Here is a 22243-nt window from a genome sequence, read left to right as displayed (position 1 = left end):
AGAGACCAGTCTCAAACCTTCTGGCACAAAGTCATTTGGAGTGATGAGACCAAAATGTTGCTTTTTGGCCACAACCATAAACATTACATTTGGAGAGGAGTCAACAAGGCCTATGATGAAAGGTGCACCATTCCTACCTGTACTGTGAAACACGGAGAAGGATTGCTGATGTTTTGGGGATGTGAAAGTTACAATGGCACAGGAAATTTGGTCCAAATTGATGGCAAGATGAATGCAGTATGTTATCAAAAAATACCAGAGTAACCCTTGCATTCATCAGCCAGGGAAGCAGCGCATGGGATGTACTTGGACATTCCAACATGACAATGACCCAAAACACAAGGCAAAGTCGACTTGTTATTGGCTACAGCAAAAACAAGTGAAGGTTCTGGAGTGGCCATCTCAGTCTCCTGACCTCTATGTCATTTAGCCACTCTGGGGAGATCTCAAATGTGCAGCTCATGCAAGACAGCCCAAGAATTTACAGGAACTTTTTGCCAGGAGGAATGGGCAGCTTTGCCATCTGAGAAAATAAAGAGCCTCATCCACAAATACCACAAATGACTTCAAGCTGTCATTGATGTTAAAAGGGGCAATACACAGTATTAACCACTTAAGCCCCAGACCATATTGCTGGTCAAAGACCAAAATTGGCATTCTTTTTTTCCCACAAATAGAGCTTTCTTTTGGTGGTATTTGATGACCTCTGCGGTTTTTCGTTTTTGCGCTATAAACAAAAATAGAGTGACTTTTTGCTATAATAAATATCCCCCAAAAATATATAAAAAAAAAAAATTCCCCCAGTTTAGGCCGATACGTATTCTTCGCAATATTGCAATAAGCGTTTATTGATTGGTTTGCGCGAAAGTTATAGCGTTTACAAAATGGGGGTTATTTTTATGGCATTTTTATTAATATTTTTTTTTTACTAATAATGGCGGCGATCAGAAATTTTTATCGGTACTGCGACATTATGGCGGACACTTGGGACACTTTTTACACATTTTTGGGATCCATTTTTATAGCGATCAGTGCTAAAAAAATGCATTGATTACTATAAAAATGCCACTGGCAGGGAAGGGGTTAACACTAGGGGGTGAGGAAGGGGTTAAGTATGTTCCCTGGGTGTGTTCTAACTGAAGGGGGGGTGGACTGACTTGGGGAAATGACTGATCGCTGTTCATACATTGTATGAACAGACGATCAGGCATTTCTCCCCCTGACAGGACCAGGAGCTGTGTGTTTACACACACAGCTCCCGATTCTCGCTCTGTAACGAGCGATCGCGGGTGCCCGGCGGTGATCACGCCCGCCGTGCAGCGCATGGGCGCGCGCCCCTATTGGCTGAATGGCGAGATGACGTAGATCTACGTGATCTTGCCCAGCAGAGCCAACCTGCCGCCGTATAACTGCGGCGGCTGGTTGGCAAGCAGTTAAGGGTATGTAAACTTTTGTTGTCATTATGTTTTAAAAAGAGTAAACACAGTTGATTGATAAAAAATGGCTTCAGCCAAACACTAACCATGAGTGAAAGAACATTTTTTTGTGTTATCGTTAATATTTTCAGAAAAATGGCCAAGATATCATAAATTCTGCCAGGGTTTGTAAACTTATGAGCACAACTGTATATGCTGGGAAATTAAAAACATTAGTGCAAAAACATTCTATAGGCCCAGGTATGTGTGCCTGCAAATTTAAATGTGTATACTAGTACACTAAGAATTTCTATTCAGAATGAGTATAGCTTCCTAAAACTCTCAAGAGATGAGATCTTTGGCCCAGATCCACAGCCAGGCGGCGTAACTTAACTTTTCCCATTTAAGTTACACCGCCGCAAATTTCCCAAGTTAGTGCCCGATCCACAAAGCACTTACCTGGAAATTTGCAGCGTTGTAACTTAAATCCGTCCGGCGCAAGGCGTTCCTAATTTAATGGGGCGAGTCCCATTTAAATTAGGCGCGCTCCCGCGCCGGACGTACTGCGCATGCTCCCGACGTCATTTTCCCGACGTGCATTGCGCAAAATTACATTACGCCGAGTTTTGTGAATCGCGCCAGGTAAAAAAAGTTGCGTCGGGAAAAAAAAAAGATACGGCGGGGAAAAAAAAAAAATAACAGCGTCACGGGAAAGAAGGGACTACTTTTACAAGGTGTAAACAGTTTACACTTTGTAAAAGCAGCCCTAATTTTGCGTTTGCAAACTAATACTTACGGAGAAAAAACGAAGCGTAAAAGCTTTGTGGATCTCCGTAAGTGCTAATTTGCATACCCGAAGCGGCATTTCGACAATGCAGTACCTCGGCCGCCCCCAGCGGCGGCCGAGGTACTGCATCCTAAGATCCGACAGTGTAAGTCCCTTACACATGTCGGATCTTCTGCCTATCTATTGGAAACTGATTCTGTGGATCAGTTCCAAAGATAGAAACAGGGATACGACGGCGTATCAGTAGATACGCCGGCGTATCCCTTTTGAGGATCTGGCCCTTTGTACCTGTAATCCTGGGTCAACCGATTCATCATAGCAGTTTTGAGGTTGAAGTGGATGCATAGCTAGTTACCTGCAGAACAATATAGAAGGCTAGCGTGTAATTAAAATCCTTGGAAACCACCAACTAATATTTTTTTTTTGAGTGAAATGACCATTTAATATGTGTTGTGAAACAAGTTTAGTAACCCAAAGTTCAAAACTGAATTGACAGTCATAGGTTGAAAGTCAAAATAGAAGCTGTGGCCAAGGCAGTCATTTAAGTTTGAGTAGAACAGAGCATGTGGGTTGCAAACAAGGTTAAGAAAAGCCATGGCCACAACCAGAAAGACAAGAAGTTATAATTTCAGTGTAAAGCAGGTCACATATGGAATCCTGGATTTTATTGTGTGCGTTTTAGTTACACTTTAAGTATATTCTCTATATGTGAAAGATGTATCGCCAACCCATATTTATTTTTTGTTTAGAATGAAGGATTACAACCACAAACCACGGTTTTTACTGCCACCTGAAACTCCATTGGGAAGATTTTCCCTCACATTCCCCCTTCAATTTTATATGGCATTTTGGACAGGGGCAGCTCTCTATAACCTGATGGGCACAGACATAGAACTTGAGATAAAAAACTGAAAATGTGTTCAAATAAGAGAGAGCTGTAGTCCACAGTCTAGATACACGTCACAGCAATAGTTAAAAATATCCACCCTGTTTCCGAGGTTACAGGAGACCCCCTTCTTAAGGGCATGTGATAGTAGGCTGGGGGTGACTTGACAGAGGTCTAGTGTTCTGGAATTGATTTGTATATTTAAGTCTGAAATACACAGGCCTGAATATCGGCCAAAACGGGCAACTTTTGTAGAATGGGCATGCTGGAAAATCAGCATCAAATCAGCATCAGGTTAGCGCTGGCAGCCAATGACTGTGAGCACTGACTGGTGTGTTCTGACAGGAGCAGTCTTCCTGTCAGAACACAAAAGCTCAACAGGAAGATTGCTGTACTAACGTTGCATGGTAAGCAGGGATGGACTGGCCATTGGGACTACAGGGAGTTTCCCGGTGGGCCGATGGCTCAGTGGGCCGGCTTCAGTGACAGCGGACTGCCGCCCGCCTCCGCTCCTCTGTCTCTCCCTCCCCGCAGCGCTCACCCGGGGGGAACAAAGGAGCAGGGGGAGGACCAGAGGAGCAGGGACGACGACAGAGGAGCATGGGGGGAGGGGACAGACAGCTGACCCAACAGCTATGGCTTGGAAGTTTCTCACTTCTGCCTAATCTTGTCCCATAAGGGGGGGGGGGCACCGAACTGATTCTTTGCCCTGGGTGAAATAATGTCTATCTTCCCCACTGGTACTGCCTATAAGAGTACCAGTACCAGCCATTCTACTCTAATAAAGTAGAACTTCTAGTGAAGGTGGAGAGGGGGCTTGAGTGGCCGGGGGGGGGGGCTAGTTGTCCGGCCGTCATGGGAGAGACCTGTCAAAGTGGGCCAGTCTGGATGAAGTCCAGGGCCAAATTTCTGTCCCAGTCCAGCCCTGATGGTAAGTACAGTAACCTCCTCCCGAGCTAATATTTTTTTTTTCTTTCAGCCCTCTGGGCTAAGTGAAAAAAAAAATTCAAGTGTGTAACAGGCTTGGATTGCTCGGGTTGCTGGCATCCCAATGAATTGTAGACAATGGTGCGCTTTTAGGTAAACACTGCTTTAATACTGCACACTATAGAGTCACTGATAGTACAGTATACTTTTCCTTAGAAGAAAGAAGATCAGGTCAATGTACACTAAACAGGTATGCTATATAATAAAGATATGATTAGTTTATGAAGCTGGATGTAGCTTTAGGCATTGGATGATTACTGAGTTGATTACATGCAAGGCTATGACCTTGACATATTAGAATTGTGTCATAGACACAGATATAATGGTAGAAACATCATGTGTGAAGCCTTGAGTAGGAGTATGGAACTCACAAGGGGGTTGGTGATAATAAATTCAGTTTGATATATAATGTATTATGTTTCCTGCTGCAAAGAGCACCCAGAGGGGCATAGCTGTAACAGATTCATAATATGACCTATCACAAAAAGATTAAGAAGACTTGATATATCTTTCTATGATGTTCAAATCTGGTATTTTTGTTTTCCAATATTGATTGTATTTTGGACTACACTATATGAGGATATATTTTTTACTGTATTTAAAAACGTAGTTATTTTATATTTTAGGTTTTGTTTATATGTGCAGGTAGGTGGCAGTAAAATTATATTATATATAGGATATACTGCGCTTTGCAATAAGTGAACACAAAAATTAGCTGCCAACACAACTGTGACAAAGCAAAAACTAGTGAATATGAAAAAAGTGTAGCGCTTATTTTTGTGCATAAGTCAGTTGACAACACATGTCAAATGTTGTAAACATACATATACATGAAATCTTAATTTCAGTGACACCAAGGTGTTGACTTTGTGAGGTATATACCACCCAAGTCAAAACAGGCTTGTATAATCAGTCAGCAAGATGTATCCAGCTGATCCTGAATCCACATATCAGTTGGCACCATAAATTCCAATAAACACCAGGAAGTGTAAAATACATGTAGTATTGTTGGAGCCAGAGATACGGTAACCACATAACATGCGTAATGGGAAATAACTCACATGTATACATGTAGTATACCATACAAGGTAGTATTTATTAAAAAGATTAAAAATGAACACTCACATTTGGAAAAACGTCATAGGCATATCACAAAGTGCAAAAGCAATGTGTGTGAATGGGTCCCCCCCCCAAAACAACACCGCTATTTATAGATGGAATGACCCCAGCTGGAGTGACCATGACTCCGGAAATGATGGTCACTCCAGCTGGGTTCATTCCATCTATAAATAGCGGTGTTGTGGGGGTCCACATCCCAGATGATGACTGTTTAGGTGAAACGCGTTTCTTATTATGGATTTTTTATTCCATAAAATTAAACCTTACAATAAATTACAAAAGCAGCTCCCCCCCATCTGGTCGGCGGACTACATGCCAACGCACCCTCCCCCTTATCATAACGGCATACCTCGGGCCGGGAGAGGAGACAGAGGACTGGGCAGCAATCATCACAGCAGGTGCGTGCAGCCGTGTCACATCATCAGTGTGACGGGCACAGGCTGAGCTGAGTCTCGCCTCGCTGGCGGCTGGCTGGAGGTGAGCGGAGGAAGAAGAAGAAGAGGGATAGCGCTGGACGTGTCGGCTAAAAAAAAAAAAAAATCCTCAACGCCTCTGATGCCTGTGTCTGTGTATAATCCTCAGACGGCAGCCACCCAGTGTTCAAAAGCCGCGCCTCCTCCTCATCCGTGATAGGGGGAACTCAGTTTCCCATCAGCAGTGAGTTAGTGTTCCGCCTATCACGGACACCCTCTCATCCTCGTCCATGGGATGAGGATGAGAGGGTGTCCGTGATAGGCAGAACACTGACTCACTTGCTGGGAGTGTTCCCCTATCACAGAGGAGGAGGCGCGGCTTTTATACACTGGATGGCTGCCGTCTGAGGATTATACAAGGACACAGGCATTACACGCTGCCTGTCTCTCTCTCTCCCAGGTATCGGATCAGGCATCGGGAGGATTTGCGCGAGTACAAGTACTCATGCAAATGCTCTGTATCGGTCCCAATACCGATACTAGTATCGGGACAACCCTAGTATATACCTCACCAAGTCAACACCATCTGGTAAGCCTCCTCCATATATCAGTGGTGGTGTCTCTATCCTTTCACAAAGTGGGTCATATCCATGTGGAATTTTTCATTTCAATCTTGCAGTTTTTTCTACACTTTTGGACTGTTGTTTGTGTTTGGTCACAATAGAGGACTGCTTCGCTCTGATTTATTTGTTACAGTTTTTTTTCACGGTTCACACTCAGTCACTTGGTGTCAATGAAATTAAGATTTCATGTATATGTATGTTTGAAATATTTGACATGTGTTGTCAACTGACTTATGCACAAAAATAAGCGCTACACTTTTTTCATATTCTTAGGTAGGTGGCAGTAAAACCAGGCGTTTGAGCCATGGTTTTACTGCCCACTAACTGCTCACCTGAACCTGGGCATGCAGCCACTCAGTACTTTACACAATCTGCTGCCACTATACTGTGCTTTGCAGCCTTGGTAAAAAGAAAACAGGTGGCAAGGAGGCAACATAATGCCTCCTCACTGTCTGTTAAATTCCCCCTGGATAGTGATTCATACGTGTCACTCTACAGACAACTATATGTGTGAACGACCCCCTAAAAAGACTCTAAAGCATAGTTACAAAACTTGTCTTTTTGCTTGTAGTTGTTTTTAAAGTGATAGTAAAGAGGAAGTAAACCCTGATGGGTGTTACTTCCTCTGTGTTTCCTTGCAAAGGTAAAGCATAATGGGCTACTATGCATCGCATAGTAGCCCATTATGTGACACTTACCTGCAGGAGAAGCCCATGATGTCCCTGTCTTCCTCGCAAGTAGCGAGCGGTCATTCTTTACCCCTCTTCCTTCTGCATGCGCGCGGAAGCATCCACTCACGGCATGACCCAAACTCTGATGCATGCACAGAACAAATCGCTGTATGGCGATTTGCAAATATCTCTTAGACCGTGCAGGTCTTGGAGATACTTCAAGCACCTACAGGTAAGCCTTAATCTAGGGTTTACAACCACTTTATAGACTTCTTTCTTTCCATATAAGAAACATGTTATACTTACCTGCTCTGTGCAGGGGTTTTGCCCAGACCAGCCCCAATCCTCCTCTTCTCGGGTCCCCCGCCGGCGATCCTGGCCCCTCCCTCCTGCCAAGTGCCCAAGCAGGCTTACACCCGAGCCATGGCTCTGCATGTCCATTCACAGACAGAGACACGGCTTGGCCCATCCCCTCCCTCTCCTGATTGGCTCACTGGCCCAATGGCTCCCGCCGCTGCCTTTGCCAATGAAGAGCGAGATTTCCCAGAGAGCTGAGGCTCTCATGCACATCGCAGGATTGAGATAGGGCTCAGGTAAGTATTAGGGGGGCTGCTGCACACAGAAGGTTTTTTACCTTCATGCATTCTAGGGGGAAAAAAACAGCCTTTAGAACCACTTTATTTTTCCCTTATGTTTATTTTTTTAAACAAGTTGGACACAGAATACATTTTTGCTTGCATTTTATGTAATACATTACCTTGTATGAAAATATACACATATGTTATGCTACAGCCAGGTAGGTCTAGAATCTCGATCATATTTTTGCAAACACTTTTGACATCACAGTCGTGATTCAGCCAGGGAAGAGGTTACCTCAGAATATACAGAACATTTAAACAATAGAATCAATTCAAAAGTCAGTTCAGACTACACATAGCATTTTGGCGGTACATTGTCAAAGAGAGGACACATTTTTATTCTCTATATCCTCATGCCTAGTACACACGATCCTTTTTCCCATTGGGAAAACTGCTGTGTTTTCCTTTGGCAGGGAAAATCGTCCGTGTGTATGCTCCTTAGCAGATTTCCCGACAGGAAATCTCTTTTTTCTCGCCGCGAATTGCAGCATTTTTTTTCCCGCAGTTTTCCTATGGGAAACACTGCGAGGGAGCATACACACGGCCGGTTTTTCTGACCAAAGTTCTCCTGGCAGTTTTCCAGTTGGGAAAACCGTTCGTGTGTACTAGGCATGACTGTGGAATTCATTCAGATCCTGTGTGACCCTTATTGGACACCAGTCAGTGTGCCTGCAACCGAAATTAGCACAGACCAGCGTAAAGCTCCAACTTAGCATCTAGGACAAATTTATATCTCAATCTTTAAAATTCAGAACAAGAATGTAATAACCCAAAACTCCCATCCCAAGCATTGCACAGTCATACAAACTTCTGTAAAAGCCTGGAGGCACAAAGAAAAGTTGTTTCACATAAAACATGCTAGTTATATGGTAACGTATGGTGGCATTATTAATACTCAGGTTTTTTATGCTTGTTCTGCATTTGTGGTGTATAAAATATCAGTATTTTGTGACTATACTTAGCAGAACAATAGCTGAAACCATTACTCTTACTTTTGTATCCCAAATTCCTAACTTGACACAGCTATGAGCTTTTTAAAATTGTTGTTATGAGAATCCAACCTGTGCTAATTGGGTAATATGCAGCAGTCTGCAATTTCTATCCTATTGAACAGTCAGAGTGAGTGGAAACTCGCTTTAATCTCTATGGTAGAAAAATAGAGATATGCCATCAAATCTTGGTTCATATAGTATCTGAGGGGTCAAGTCTATGTGGATGGGGGGGACACATGGTTTGTATGTTCAACCAACCACTGAAGCAGGAGAAGTAGAATTTCTGCAGGTCTAGGCTTGCATCTGGCAGCTCAGATTAATTTGAATGGGCTGGTGTACCTGGGTGTCCCGCAAGGAAAAATTCCCTGACTCTGTGTTTAAAACACAGCCGCATCGACCCACGTGGTGCTTTAACCTCCCTGGCGGTATGATTATTTCAGAAAAAAGGTGCTGAAAGCGGTATCATTATTTGCAAGGAATTTGGCGTTTTATACTGTAGGCCTGCAATTCTTAGGAATAACTCACTTAAATCTGACCAAACAAGAGTCTAGTAGGCATCCCGGGTATAAACATTTTTCAAAAACAAAATTATAAATTATAATATAATAAATAATTATAAATAATTATAACAAATAATAATATAATTATAATAAAAATGATTCCATAATGTAATCAACTCAAAATCACTGAAATTTGCTCAGTTGCAGAATTGTCGCTGTCATTACTTTTATTTTTTTATGACGAATTACCCCACAAATCGCTATCGCTCAATTCTGCAAGTGATTATAATTTATTATCGCTGTTTTCTAGCTGCTCTTTTTTGACATAAAGGGACACTTTTGATTGCTATGGACAATCTACAGTTTGCAGGCAGAAAGAACAGTTTTTATTATATAAAAGTACATGTAGGACACTGGGCAGACCACTAGGGACAAGGGGGGTGTGTATTTTTTTACATACAGTACTGTAATCTATAAGATTACAGTATACTGTATGTAAGGTGTTTGTTTACCTTTTTGAATTTGGCGCCGTTCTCCGCTCCCGTGCGTCGTAACGTCGCAGGGAACGGAGATCGGCGGCACACAGAGGCACTGTGTGAATCGAGCGAGGTCCCGCTCGCTCACACAGCGCGGTGGCATCGCTGGATCCAGGGACAAGGTAAGTAAACCAAGCCTGTGGATTCAGCGAGGCGAGCCCGAGTCTGACTCGGGGTTACCGATCGTAGCCAAAAAATCTCACCCCGAGTCAGACTCGGGAATACCGCCAGGGGGGTTAACACACACAAAAATATGCCATGTAATATGCCATTAGGATTAGTAGCACCCCCGCACATCTGCAAAAGAGCACCGTGTTTTGGCTATTGGTGCCTGCAGGTGTGGGAAAGCATGCAATTTACACGCAGTCCCATACTTGCAACAGAGTAAATCTAGCCTAATGCCGCATACACACGATCTGGCTTTTGCCCAGCCAAATCACATCGGAATTCCTAGGGAATTCCATCGGAGAATAATAGAACATGTTCTATATCTAAACTCAGATGGAATTCATCTGAATTTTTTTTTTTTTTTTTTCAAATAACAGTTTTTTATTTTCGTAAAAGGTCAAACAGAATATAGCAGCATTTCAAGTGTAAGAGAAAAGAGGAGGTACAAAATTCCAGCTTAGTGTACTTACACAGTGGCTTCATACTTGTTTATACGATCACATCTGAATTTCTGATGAAGAAACTCTGATGGGGTTACACATGATAGAAATATCCGATGGAAAAAGTCTATCTGACCTTTTCCATCAGAAATTCTGATCGTGTGTATGCGGAATTAGTCTTATTCCCTTTTTTTTACTGATTGCTTGTGTATGTTTAACTTTTGTCTTTTGTAACTGTCTATGCACTGTGTGCTTGGGGACATTAAAATATAAAATTAATAAGATGGTTTTTGTTTGCCCTAAAGAACACACAAATCTGACAAGACTGTTGTGTGTTTTGGTGTATTGTATCATCTGTGCAAGTACTGTAAATGGGATCATAAGTCACTGCAAATCTGTGTGAGATTGCATTGTGTCGCTCTGCCCTTGAGAGATCTCATTGCCTGCTACAGGGATTTGTGTGTGTATATAAGTGTGTCTGTGATGGCAGTGGGAAAGGTGACGGATTTAGAATTTTTGCTAACAGGATAGCTTGGGGAATCTCAGAGGTCTGGGGGAAACTCCTAGCTGACACGCAACCAGTGCACCAGTTTGTATACAAGGTGGTAAAAGACTGGGAATGGTTGTGCGTACTAACCATAAAATAATGTTTGTGAGCTTTTGTTGGGTGTACATGATACTGTGTGTGTTCCTTCTGATTGAATACCTTTTGGACTCTACAGATACTTGTTTGAATACACATGCACGCTGATGCATGCCCTCTCTACTTCTTAAAGGGCTTGTAAAGGTTTGGCTTTTATTTTCTAAATTGGTTCCTTTAAGCTAGTGCATTGTTGGTTCACTTACCTTTTCCTTCCATTTCCCTTCTAAATGTTTTTTATCTTTGTTTGAATTTCTCACTTCCTGTTTCTCCTCAGTAAGCTTTCCACCATCATCCGAGCAGTGGAAAGTCATTTAGAACAGCTTACTGAACACCTTACTGAGGAGGAACAGGAAGTGATAATTTCAGACAAAGAAAACAAAGACAAAAAACATTTAGAAGGGAAACCAAAGGAAAAGGTAAGTGAACCAACAATGCACTAGCTTAAAGGAACCTATTTAGAAAATTAAAAATGAACCTTTAAAACCCCTTTAATGCATGGTATCCACTATTAGGGCTTACAATTTGAATTAATGTGGTGGCAATTATGGCGTGGGTGGTTCACATAGATTACAATTTTACGATTAATTGTGATGATTTTGTACACATGTACTCCTGAAGAAGACAAATGTATTTGAAATGAGTTGATTATCTTATGTGAACTCTTCCATTCTTTAACAACCACATTGTATAATGGATATGTCAGTTCTGTCTGTAATGTGTAGACATGGTCGTAAGTCTGTATTTTTTTTTAACCTTGTAAAATAAATGACATTTCTAACTGTATGTACAGGTGCATGCTCATAAAATTAGAATATCATCAACAAGGTAATTTATTTCAGTAATTCAATTCAAAAAGTGAAACCCATATATTTTATATATATATGGTATTTTTCAAGCATGTTTTCTTTTAATTTTGATGATTATGGCTTATAGCTAGTGAAAACCCAAAATTCAGTATCTCAGAAAACTAGACTAGATTACATAAGACCAAAAAATAAATAAAAAGATTATTAAAACAAAACTGCTGGCTTACTGAAAAGTATGTCCATGTACAGTATAGTATGCACTCAATACTTGGTCAGGGCTCCTTTTGCATGAATTACCGCATCAATGCGGCATGGCATGGAGGCGATCAGCCTGTGGCACAGCTGAGATGTTATGGGTATTATATTGGCATTCAGCTCATCTGCATTGTTGGGTCTGCTGTCTCTTGTCTTCCTCTTGACAATACCCCACAGATTCTGTCTAGGACAGGCAAATGTTCTGGTCAATCAAGCATACCTTGATCATTAAACCAGGTATTTGTAGTGTATTTGGCAGTGTGGGCGGGTGCCAAGTCCTGCTGGAAAATGAAATCAGCATCTCCATAAAGCTGGTCAGCAGAGGGAAACATGAAGTGCTCTAAAATTTCCAGGTAGAGGGCTTTGGACTTGATAAGACACAGTGGACCAACACCAGCAGATGACATGGCTTCCCAAATCATCACAGACTGTGGAAAATTTTGCATTTCATTTGGAAATCAAGGTCCCAGAGTCTGGAGGAAGAGTGGAGAGGCTCAGAATCCAAGTTGCATAAGGTCCAATGTGAAGTTTCCACGGTCAGTGATGATTTTGGGAGCCGTGTCATCTGTTGGTGATGGTCTACTGTGAATTATGAAGTCCAAAGTCAGAGCAGCCCTCTACCAGGAAGTTCTGGGGGAAACTTCAAGCTTCCCTCTGCTGACCAGCTTTATGGAGATGCTGATTTCATTTTCCAGCAGGACTTGGGACCTTCCCACACTGCCAAAAAGTACCAATACCTTGTTCAATGATCATGGTATGCTTGATTGGCCAGCAAACTCACCTGACCTAAACCCCATAGAGAATCTGTGGGGTATTGTCAAGAAAAAGACCCAGACCCAACAATGCAGATGAGATGAAGGCGTCTATCAAAGCAACCTGGGCTTCTATAACACCTCAGTAGTACCACAGGCTGATCGCCTCCATGCCACGCCGCAATGATGCAGTAATTCATGCAAAAGGACCCCGGACTAAGTATTGAGTGCATACTATACTGTACATGGACATACTTTTCAGTAAACCAACATTTCTGTATTAAAATTCATTTTATTATTGGTCTTATGTAATATTCAAATTTTCTGATATACTGAGTTTGTGGGGTTTCACTAGCTGTAAGCCATAATCATCAAAATTAAAAGAAAGAAATGCTTGAATAATATCACTCTGTGTGTAATGCATCTATATAGAATATATGAGTTTCACTTTTTGAGTTGAATTGCTGAAATAAATTTACTTTTTAATGATATTCAAATTTTATGAGATGCACCTGTGTTTAATATTACCATTTTTCTTGTGAATGTGTCCAAAAAAAATCCTTTGCTGCACATACTGTACTTTTGTACAGTGTTTGGAAAGTAGGATGTTGGCATGTTAGCATAGAACTGTTTTTTTCTTGTGAATGGAGGATAAAGTTTAAGCAGGTCCAGAGCTGAGGAGTGAGAAATATATAAAAAAATAAAAAAGTAAAATCAAAGGCCATGTGTTGTGCAATAGACAATAATATGCCTCGTTTATCTCCTTTCTTATCCCAGTGTGACTGGATGACAGATATAAGGCCATACATGTCTCAGATTAAACTTTTCAACCAAACACAAAGCTAATCTAAAATGTACTGTATGTAAGAAGGTAGAAAATATAATTTTGACAGGTTTAAAATGATTATTGATGAGGGATATTAGTTAGCCTACTGTCCTAGGCTCTCATCCCTCTTATATAGCACATTGATTTATGCTGTGCTGTTCTCAGGTTGCAGTGGAGTGTCTTGGGTGACTGAACAGTATGTAAAGGTGAGGTGTAAAGTTGAGGTACAAAAATATCCACCAACTTTTTATAGTACAGCCTTGTAAGCTTATAAGGATAAGGAGTCTTCAAGAGTTTATTACATTTAGGATGTTTATTTGATAATGTTTTTGACCAAGAGAATTCCAGGCTAATCTTTCCAAGTTCAAAATGTATGACTATCTGAGCACTAACTTATTTTTGGTGGGGATTGTCAGACCCAAGTTAAACTCCATACAAGCCTCCTCAATTGTAGCATGTTCTCTCAGTATGTCAAAAATATTTTTCATGGCGGATTGGATCGGATTGGATCGGGTGAGATCTGATGAAAATGGACATGCTGTCCGTTTTCATCAGATCTCTCCATAGGAGACAGCGGTGCTGGACAAGTCCCTTCCCGCTCAGTGAGCAGAGCGGGACCTGTCAATCCGCCGGCTCAGCGGAGATCAGCGGAGAGATCTCCCACTGAGCTGGCGGGAGTTGGCCGACTCTGTTGCAATGGATCCGCCTAGTGTGAAAGGGGCCTAAGCCCCACACTAATTGTTTAAAAACATATTCCAAGCTTTGAACATTTCATTGAGCACTCCTCCTCCCCTCTCCTCACACTGATCCGTACAGTGTGCAAGGAAAACAAGGAGGTTGTGGGACTTTAATTGAGGCGCATGATAACATGCACCTCCATCCCTAAATCAGAAATAAGAAAGGGATTTTTGGGACTTTGAGTGAGGCACAAGAAGCATGGTAGGAGAAATTGTAAAATAGTTTAATTGGCATATAAACAAAGCAATGAACATGAGTATTTGTGTCTATATACACAAGGCGATGGCATACAAAAAAGAAGAATTTATGTATGTACATGCACGCATCTGAAATCGCATTGTATCCCATGGAAGTAACTAGTATAAAAAGCCAATGCTTATTAAGTAATGGATACAAATGGGTTATAGGATGCAAATAAATCACAGTTGAGGTCAAGCTAGGTGTTGGGAACATGATGAAACTGATAAGCTTGATGCGTTTCGTGGCCAGTTGTCACTCATCAGGAGCAAACGCATAGCATATGTATAAATAGTTCTAAATAAGCAGTGTTGCAAGTCAGAAAGTGCGAGGATCAGCATGCAAGGAGAGGAGGGAGTCGGTGAAGCAGCGCTGTGGCGCTACATGTCTCATCCATCCATCCATCCATGGCTCATCCATGTTCCATCCATGCTCCATCCATGTCTCATCCATGCTCATTCATCCACATTCATGGCTCATCCATGCTTATCCATCCCCATTATGACTCATCCATCCATCCATCCGTGTTCCATCCATGGCTCATCCACCCCCATCCATAGCTCATCCATCACCATCCATAGCTCATCCATCCTCATCCATGGCTCTGTGCCACATCAGTGATCATCTCTGCCACATCCATGCCACATCAGTACTCACCCGTGCCACAGCCATGCCACATCCATGCCACATTAGTACTCATCCATGCCACATCATTGATCATCCATGCCACATCTGTGCCACATCTGTGCCACATCAGTACTCATTAGTGCCACATCCATGCCACATCAGTACTCATCCGTGTCACATCAGTGATCATCCGTGCCACATCACTGCCACATCAGTACTCATCCGTGCCACATCAGTTATAATCTGTGCCACATCCATGATCATCCGTGCCACATCTGTGATCATCCACACCACATTCATGCCACATCAGTACTCATCAGTGCCACATATATGCCATATCAGTGCTTATCCATGCCATATTAGTGATCATCTGTGCCACATCTGTGATCATCCATGCCACGTCCGTGGTCATCTGTGCCGCATCAGTGATCATCCGTTCCACATCAAAGTTACATCAGTACTCATCCGTGCCACATCCGTACTCATCAATGCCACATCAGTGCTCATCCATTCCACATAAGTGCCCATCAGTGTCACTACAGTGCCTCACAAAAGTGTAATAGGTAGTCAAATTAGGTTTTAAAACGCATATCCCTTGATCACCTGCTGGTGCTCCCTGCTTGTTGGGCCTCTGTATCTGGTCAGGCTCTGTAAAAGTCTCACACGTAGTATTGCCATACTCAGGAGGAGTAGCAGAATATATTTTGGGTGGTCATTTTTGCTATGTACATGCTATGTGTTAGAAATATCTTTTTAAATTGACAATTTTGTGTAAAAATAGTGCGTCCTTATTTTTTTTCATTTTCCAAAAACATGACATGTTCAAGAGATTCATTCTGCCTCATAAAATACGTTGGTGTGTTTGCTTTACAAAATGGGGTAAATTTGATAATGGCGCTCCTTGCATGTTGGGCCTCTGTATGTGGCCAAGCTGTGAAAAAGTCTCACACATGTGGTATCCCCATACTCAGGAGGAGTAGCAGAATGCACTTTGGGGTGTAGTTGCAAGTATGCAGATGCATATGCTGTGTGTGAGAAATTACTTGTTATTATGACAATTTTGTGAAAAAATAAAACAACTTAAAAAACTCGCCCTGCCTCTTACTAAATACATTGGAATGTCTACTTTCCAAAAATGTGTAATTTGGGGGGTATTTGTACTTTCCTGACATTTCATGGCCTCAAGAAATTATATAGGTTGCCAGGTATGATCAATTTTCAGTGATTGGCACCACAGCTTGTGGACCCTATAACTTTCACAAAGACCAAATAATATGCACTTATGTGGGCAAAATTTATGCCGAAAAATTATTAATTTGCAAAATTCTATAATCGAAATGAAGAAAAATGCATTGTCATTCAAAATGCGAGAGCACTGAATGCTTAAAATTGGTTTGGTTAGGAAGGGGGTTTAAGTGCCCAGTGGGCATGTGGTTAAACCATTCTCTGCAATAAGGTAAAGAAAAACTTTCAAAAGCTGCTCTCCCCTAGCCCACTCAAGCCAGCGCTGTGCCCGTCTGCAGCATCTCTTCTCCCTTCTCTGTCTTTTCACAGAAGACCCAGCAGCAGCAAGAGTCATTGGCTCCCACTGCTGTCAGGCAAATCCTGTGAGGAGGGATCTGGGCTAAACTGTGCTGTATGTGTCTATGGATGCACACAGCCAGACTCAGGATCGTGCCCGCACAAGTGCCCCCATAGCAAGCAGCATGTTAAGGGGCACTTAGAGAAGAGGGGGAGTCAAGATTGCCAGAGGTGAAACTGCAGAAAGGGAGGTTCGGACCACTCTGTGCAATGTCACTCAGTATAACATGTTTATGATTTTCTGGGGGAAAAAATAAGCTTCTCAGCAAAATGTCAAGCTAATGTACATGGAGTCTCAAGATACTGTATATTATACACTGCAATTTCCGTGTTCTTTATGAATAAAGATATTTAAACTACAATGTAAATGGAATATATAAATGTGGTCTTTCAAATTTTCAATGTTTGTGATGGAGTGAGAGTGTCCACACAAGACTAAAATACATTTGAATGTATTTTAGGCTCTGTGAGTTTTTCTAAACTACAACAAATCAATAATCTATATTTTTTAACCAAGTGGAAGCATGTCCTTGATATCTATTTATTTCCTGATCTTCTTCAGTGGTGCATTCTCTGAGTCTGTAATTAGCAACTGAATATACTGTATTTTTGCTTATTTAGGCCTCACTGTTTTTTTCCTGCCCTTAAAAGTGGTGTTTTTGACATCCTGTATACATGGGGCCATATAGTTATTGTCTTCACTATATTGTATGGTAAATGTTATGCTTCTTCTTTTACAGTATGTCCCTCCTGACCTGTGCATATGTAATTTTGTGCTGGAGCAGTCCCTCTCTGTCAGAGCCCTTCAGGAAATGTTGGCAAACACAATAGCAAATAGCAATGAAGGGGTAAGTACATTTTCACTTTTGTTATAGTGAAGTTTAATAAAACTTGTTTTCCTAATGCTTGGTAATGAATGGAGAAAACAAAAACACTTGGATATATTTAGGGAAGTTATGGGTTTTAATATTACCTACCTTACAAAGTACAAGATGAACATTGTGTTGTCACAGTAAATGTTTTATTTCTTCAGTATTAGTTAATTACCTAATTAAAATATCAATTGGCAATAAAGTAAATGATTTCATGGGATGTTTATATTAGCTTTGCATGTCAGCTTGTCTGCTTTTGTACGTTAAATATTACATTGTTCCTAAATGTATTGAAACATTTTATTTTTGGTATAGTTTTTATGTCACATTTAAAACTATGTATGATGTACTGTATGCATGTTTTCATGAGCAGTGTGTGTCTATGTTTACATATATATAACTAGAGTGTAATCTCCTATTAAGCAGAAAGTAGTGATATTATAATTGTCCTTAAAGCAACCATTTCCTTTCCCAATGTATATATGAAATACTGCCATATTTGAAACATGCAGATACAAAAAAAAAAAAATTGGTTCATGATTAGCAAACAAAATCTGTTTGTTCTTCAAGTCTCATTTTTCTCCCATTGGACACTGCCATCTTGTCACTTGCACAGCACAGAGAAAGAAAAGCTTGCACACCAAAGATTCCTCCATCCTTTATATAATAGTCAGCAGGACACATATGTGATTGCCAGTGGAAGTGACCAGAGATGGAGATGAAGACATAGTTAAAGTTAAATTGTGTATATTAGTAGTAAAAGAGCTGTTTGATCTGCTGAGGCTGCAGATTTTGGGGAATGAAGGTTTGTGGTGGGGCAAATTAAGAAGGTACCAAAATGTTTATAAGTTTGGGGAATTGAAAGTTTCACTTTAAGACTGGGTTGGGCTCATACTATTGCGAATTTTGTTTGCCCGAATCCAATTTGCATGTTAGGAGATTGTGACCGGCTCTCTAAAATATTAGTTAAACCCACAAGTGCTTTTTATTAACCACTACTATCCCTTTATACTGGCTTTTAAAATTTACCAATGTAGACATTTAGGGCCAGATCCACATACATGTAGAACGGCGCAGTGTATCAGAGATACACTACGCCGCCGTACCTTACCTGACGCATTTTCGAATCCTCAGCGATTTTGCGCCGTAAGTTACGGCAGCGTAGTGTATTTCTGGCGGCGGATTTCAAATTGGGCGGGTTGGGGGCGGGTTTCATTTAAATGAAGTGCGTCCCCGCGCCGAATGAAATGCGCATGCGTCGTCCAGAAATTTCCCGCCGTGCTTTGCGCGAAATGACGTCGCAACAACGTCATTTTTTGAACTTAGACGTGAGTTACGTCCATCCCTATTCACAGACGACTTACGCAAAAAAAAAATTCAAATTTCGACGCGGGAACGACGCCCATACTTAACATGGCAATTCTATGTATACGCAGCAAAATACCAGCTTTAACTATACGCCGGAAAAAGCCGACTACAGACGACGTTCGAAAATGCGATGGCCGCGCGTACGTTCGTGGATCGTCGTAAATCGCTAATTTGCATACCCGACACGGAAAACGCCACCCAGCGGACGCCAAAGTATTGCATCTTAGATCCGAAGGTGTACGAAGACGTACACCTGTCGGATCTAACCCAGAAGCCGTCGTATCTTGTTTTGAGGATTCAAAACAAAGATACGACGCGGGAATTTTGAAATTAGGCGGCGTATCACTAGATACGCCAGCGTAATTTCTTTGTGGATATGCCCCTGAGGCCCCATACACACGAGAGAATTTATCCGCGAATACGGTCCAGCGGACCGTTTCCACGGATAAATCCTCTCGAGGATTTCCGCGGATTTCTATGCGATGGAGTGTACACACCATCGCATTGAAATCCGCACCGAAATCCTCTGGCGATGACGTGTCGCGCCGTCGCCGCGATGATGACGCGGCGACGTGCGCGACGCTGTCATATAAGGAATTCCACTCATGCGTCGAATCATTACGACGCATGCGGGGGATCCCTTCGGACGGATGGATCCGGTGAGTCTGTACAGACCAGCGGATCCATCCGTTGGGATGGACTCCAGCAGATGGATATGTTCTGCATGTCAGCAAATATTCGATCTGCTGGAATCCATCCCAGGGGAGATATATCCGCGGAAACAGATCTGCTGGCTTGTACACACCATAGGATCTATCCGCTGAAACCCATTTGATGGGATTTATCTGCGGATGGATTCTATGGTGTGTACGGGGCCTTAGAAACTGGATGCATGGTTTAGCACTGGGAAACACTTTTTGAAAGGTAAATAGAGCTTTTTATATACAACTATAGATCAGACCAAAATGAGGGACAAATGAGGACGAAAGAGGGACAGAGGCACTTTGTTCCAAATCGGGGGCATTCCCTCAAATTCAGGGACAGTTGGGAGCTTTGATAGGCATTGTACCTTCTGTGCCTTCCTTTCTAAACCTCTTGACTTGCAGTTGTCTGTTATAACTTATGCCTCTTCCCTTCTTTCTTTGCATCAGCAAAACAGGTGCTTGTCAGCTCAGACTAAGCATTGTGTTTAATTACCAAAAGTAGAGTGAGAATGTCATTCATAAGAGTGGGCAGAAAGTTGTATAAGTATGCCTTGTGAGCACCCACAGCACCAGAGAGAAATCATAAGTGTGCAGTGATCTTTCTGACTGTTCTTTAAACACATACAGAACTTATGAATACCAACAGCGGTCATGTCTTCGGTTCTATAAAGGTGAACTTGACAACATGTTTTGATAGTTTTTTTCAATATCAGGAAATCTTACAAATTCATATAAGGACTATATATAAGCTTTATATAGGAAAAATAAAAGCATATGTAATTCCTATTCTATTTTCCATGCATAACAAATATTACAGCAAGGCCATCAAATAAGCATTTGTAACAAAAAATATCAAGAAGATACGAAAGTTTAAGGAGTAATACAGTTGTTAGACTCCTACTCCTACTTATCAAGTAGGAATTCCACCAAAAAAAATGTTAAATTATCCCGATCGTATTATGGTACAATTTACAAATGTTGGGCCTCAATGACATCTTAAGAACAGGACATCTGTACCTATGTGGAACTATTAGAATGAAAGAAAGAGTAATGCTGGCCACAATTTAATCGACATTTGACCTGTTGGAAGAAAATAACCCCATAGGTGCTTATGGGACTTTAAGGGCAACAGAAATAGAGAAAATTTTTATATATAAAAAATTGCTTTATTTGTACATGATAAAAAATATAATATAACATCAGTATAAAAAATCAACAGTGTGCTTGTTGGTTGCATAAGGAAATACACAAACAGTGACATTTTTCTCTAGATAACTGATGCGTTTCAGGAAGATTTCAATCCTTTAAAAAAAAAACCCTGAAGAAAGGATTGAAATTTTCCAAAAAACCTTGCTGGGTATCTAGAGGAGTGTGTAACTGTTTGTGTATTTTCCTTATCTAATCAACAGACTGTTGATTTTTTATACTGGTCTTATATAATATTTTTTATGATGTACAAATTAAGTAATTTTTAATATATAAACATTTTGGCCCAGATCCACGAAGAAGTTACGTCGGTGTATCTATTGATACGCCGCAGAACTTCTAGGATGCTCTGGCGTATCTTTGTTTTGTATCCACAAAACAAGATACACCTGAAGCTGGGCTAGATCCGACTGACGTACGTCTTAGTACGCCGTCAGATCTAAGGTGCATATTTACGCTGGCCCCTAGGTGGCACTTCCATTGATTTCCGCGCCGAGTATGCAAATTAGCTAGATACGCCAATCCACAAACGTACATGCGGCCGGCGCATTTTTTTTAAGTAGTTTACGTAAGGCTTTTTTCTGCGTAACGTTACCCCTGCTCTATTAGGCGTACGCAGTGTTAAGTATGGACGTCGGGCCAGCGTAGAATTTTCCGTCGTGTACGTCGTTTGCATAAAACGTTTGCGAATAGGGCTTTGCGTAAATTACGTTCACGTCGTCTAGGCATTGAGCGGGTGTAATTTAATTAGAAAATTCGACGTGATACTAAGCTTGGGCGCGCATGCGCCATCCGAAAAAAGCGTAATTTACATGGGGTCAAGCTTATTTTACATAAAACACGCCCCCCTGTTCATCATTTGAATTCCGCGCCCTTACGCCGGGAGATTTACGCTATGCCGACGTAACTTTAGAGGCAATTGCTTTGTGAATACAGCACTTGCCTCTCAAAGTAGCTGCGGCGTAACGTAACTACGATACGCCTGCCTAAAATTACGCCACCCTACGTGGATCTGGCCCTTTCTCTATTTCTGTTGCCCTTAAAGTCCCATAAGTACCCATGTGGTTACTCTTATTTTCTTCCGTTAATCTTGGGATGTTGGCAACACACTGTTTATGGCTTTCTGAGGTGGACCAATTTCTATGACATTTGGACTATTCAGCAGGCACTGGGTGAATATTGATCCATGTATGGTTGTCCCCGTTGGACAGAAGCCAATCTGATGATCATCTTCTGTTGAAAGGGAATGTTCCAAAACCTTTTGTCAATCAACGGCTTCAGCCACTGATCAGTGTAATCTGACAGCAGAGGAGTCATTTTGTCAGAATACACCTGTGTGGTTTGAGGAATCCTTTTTTTTTTCTTTTTTGATCAGCCTGCCGGCTGATCAAACGAAGATGAGTCATCTATGGCCACCTCAAGTATTATATAGAAGATGATAAATAAGAGGACA

At 41.5% G+C, this 22243-nt stretch overlaps 1 protein-coding gene across 11 annotated transcripts in view; it reads left to right on the top strand.

Moving 5' to 3' along the window:
* Positions 1-22243, top strand: part of LOC120920819 (ryanodine receptor 3) — a 692572-nt gene that overhangs the window by 168779 nt on the left and 501550 nt on the right. For all 11 annotated transcript variants that reach the window (XM_040333156.1, XM_040333154.1, XM_040333152.1 and 8 more), the window contains exon 3: positions 17381-17488. In XM_040333156.1, coding sequence (XP_040189090.1) covers positions 17381-17488 — 108 coding nt within the window. The remainder of the gene's footprint in view (positions 1-17380; positions 17489-22243) is intronic.

The sequence above is a fragment of the Rana temporaria genome, chromosome 13, assembly GCF_905171775.1.
Source record: "Rana temporaria chromosome 13, aRanTem1.1, whole genome shotgun sequence".
Taxonomy (NCBI): domain Eukaryota; kingdom Metazoa; phylum Chordata; class Amphibia; order Anura; family Ranidae; genus Rana; species Rana temporaria.
The sequence above is the reverse complement of the archived record's forward strand: the minus strand, read 5'-3'. Positions and strand labels throughout refer to the sequence as shown.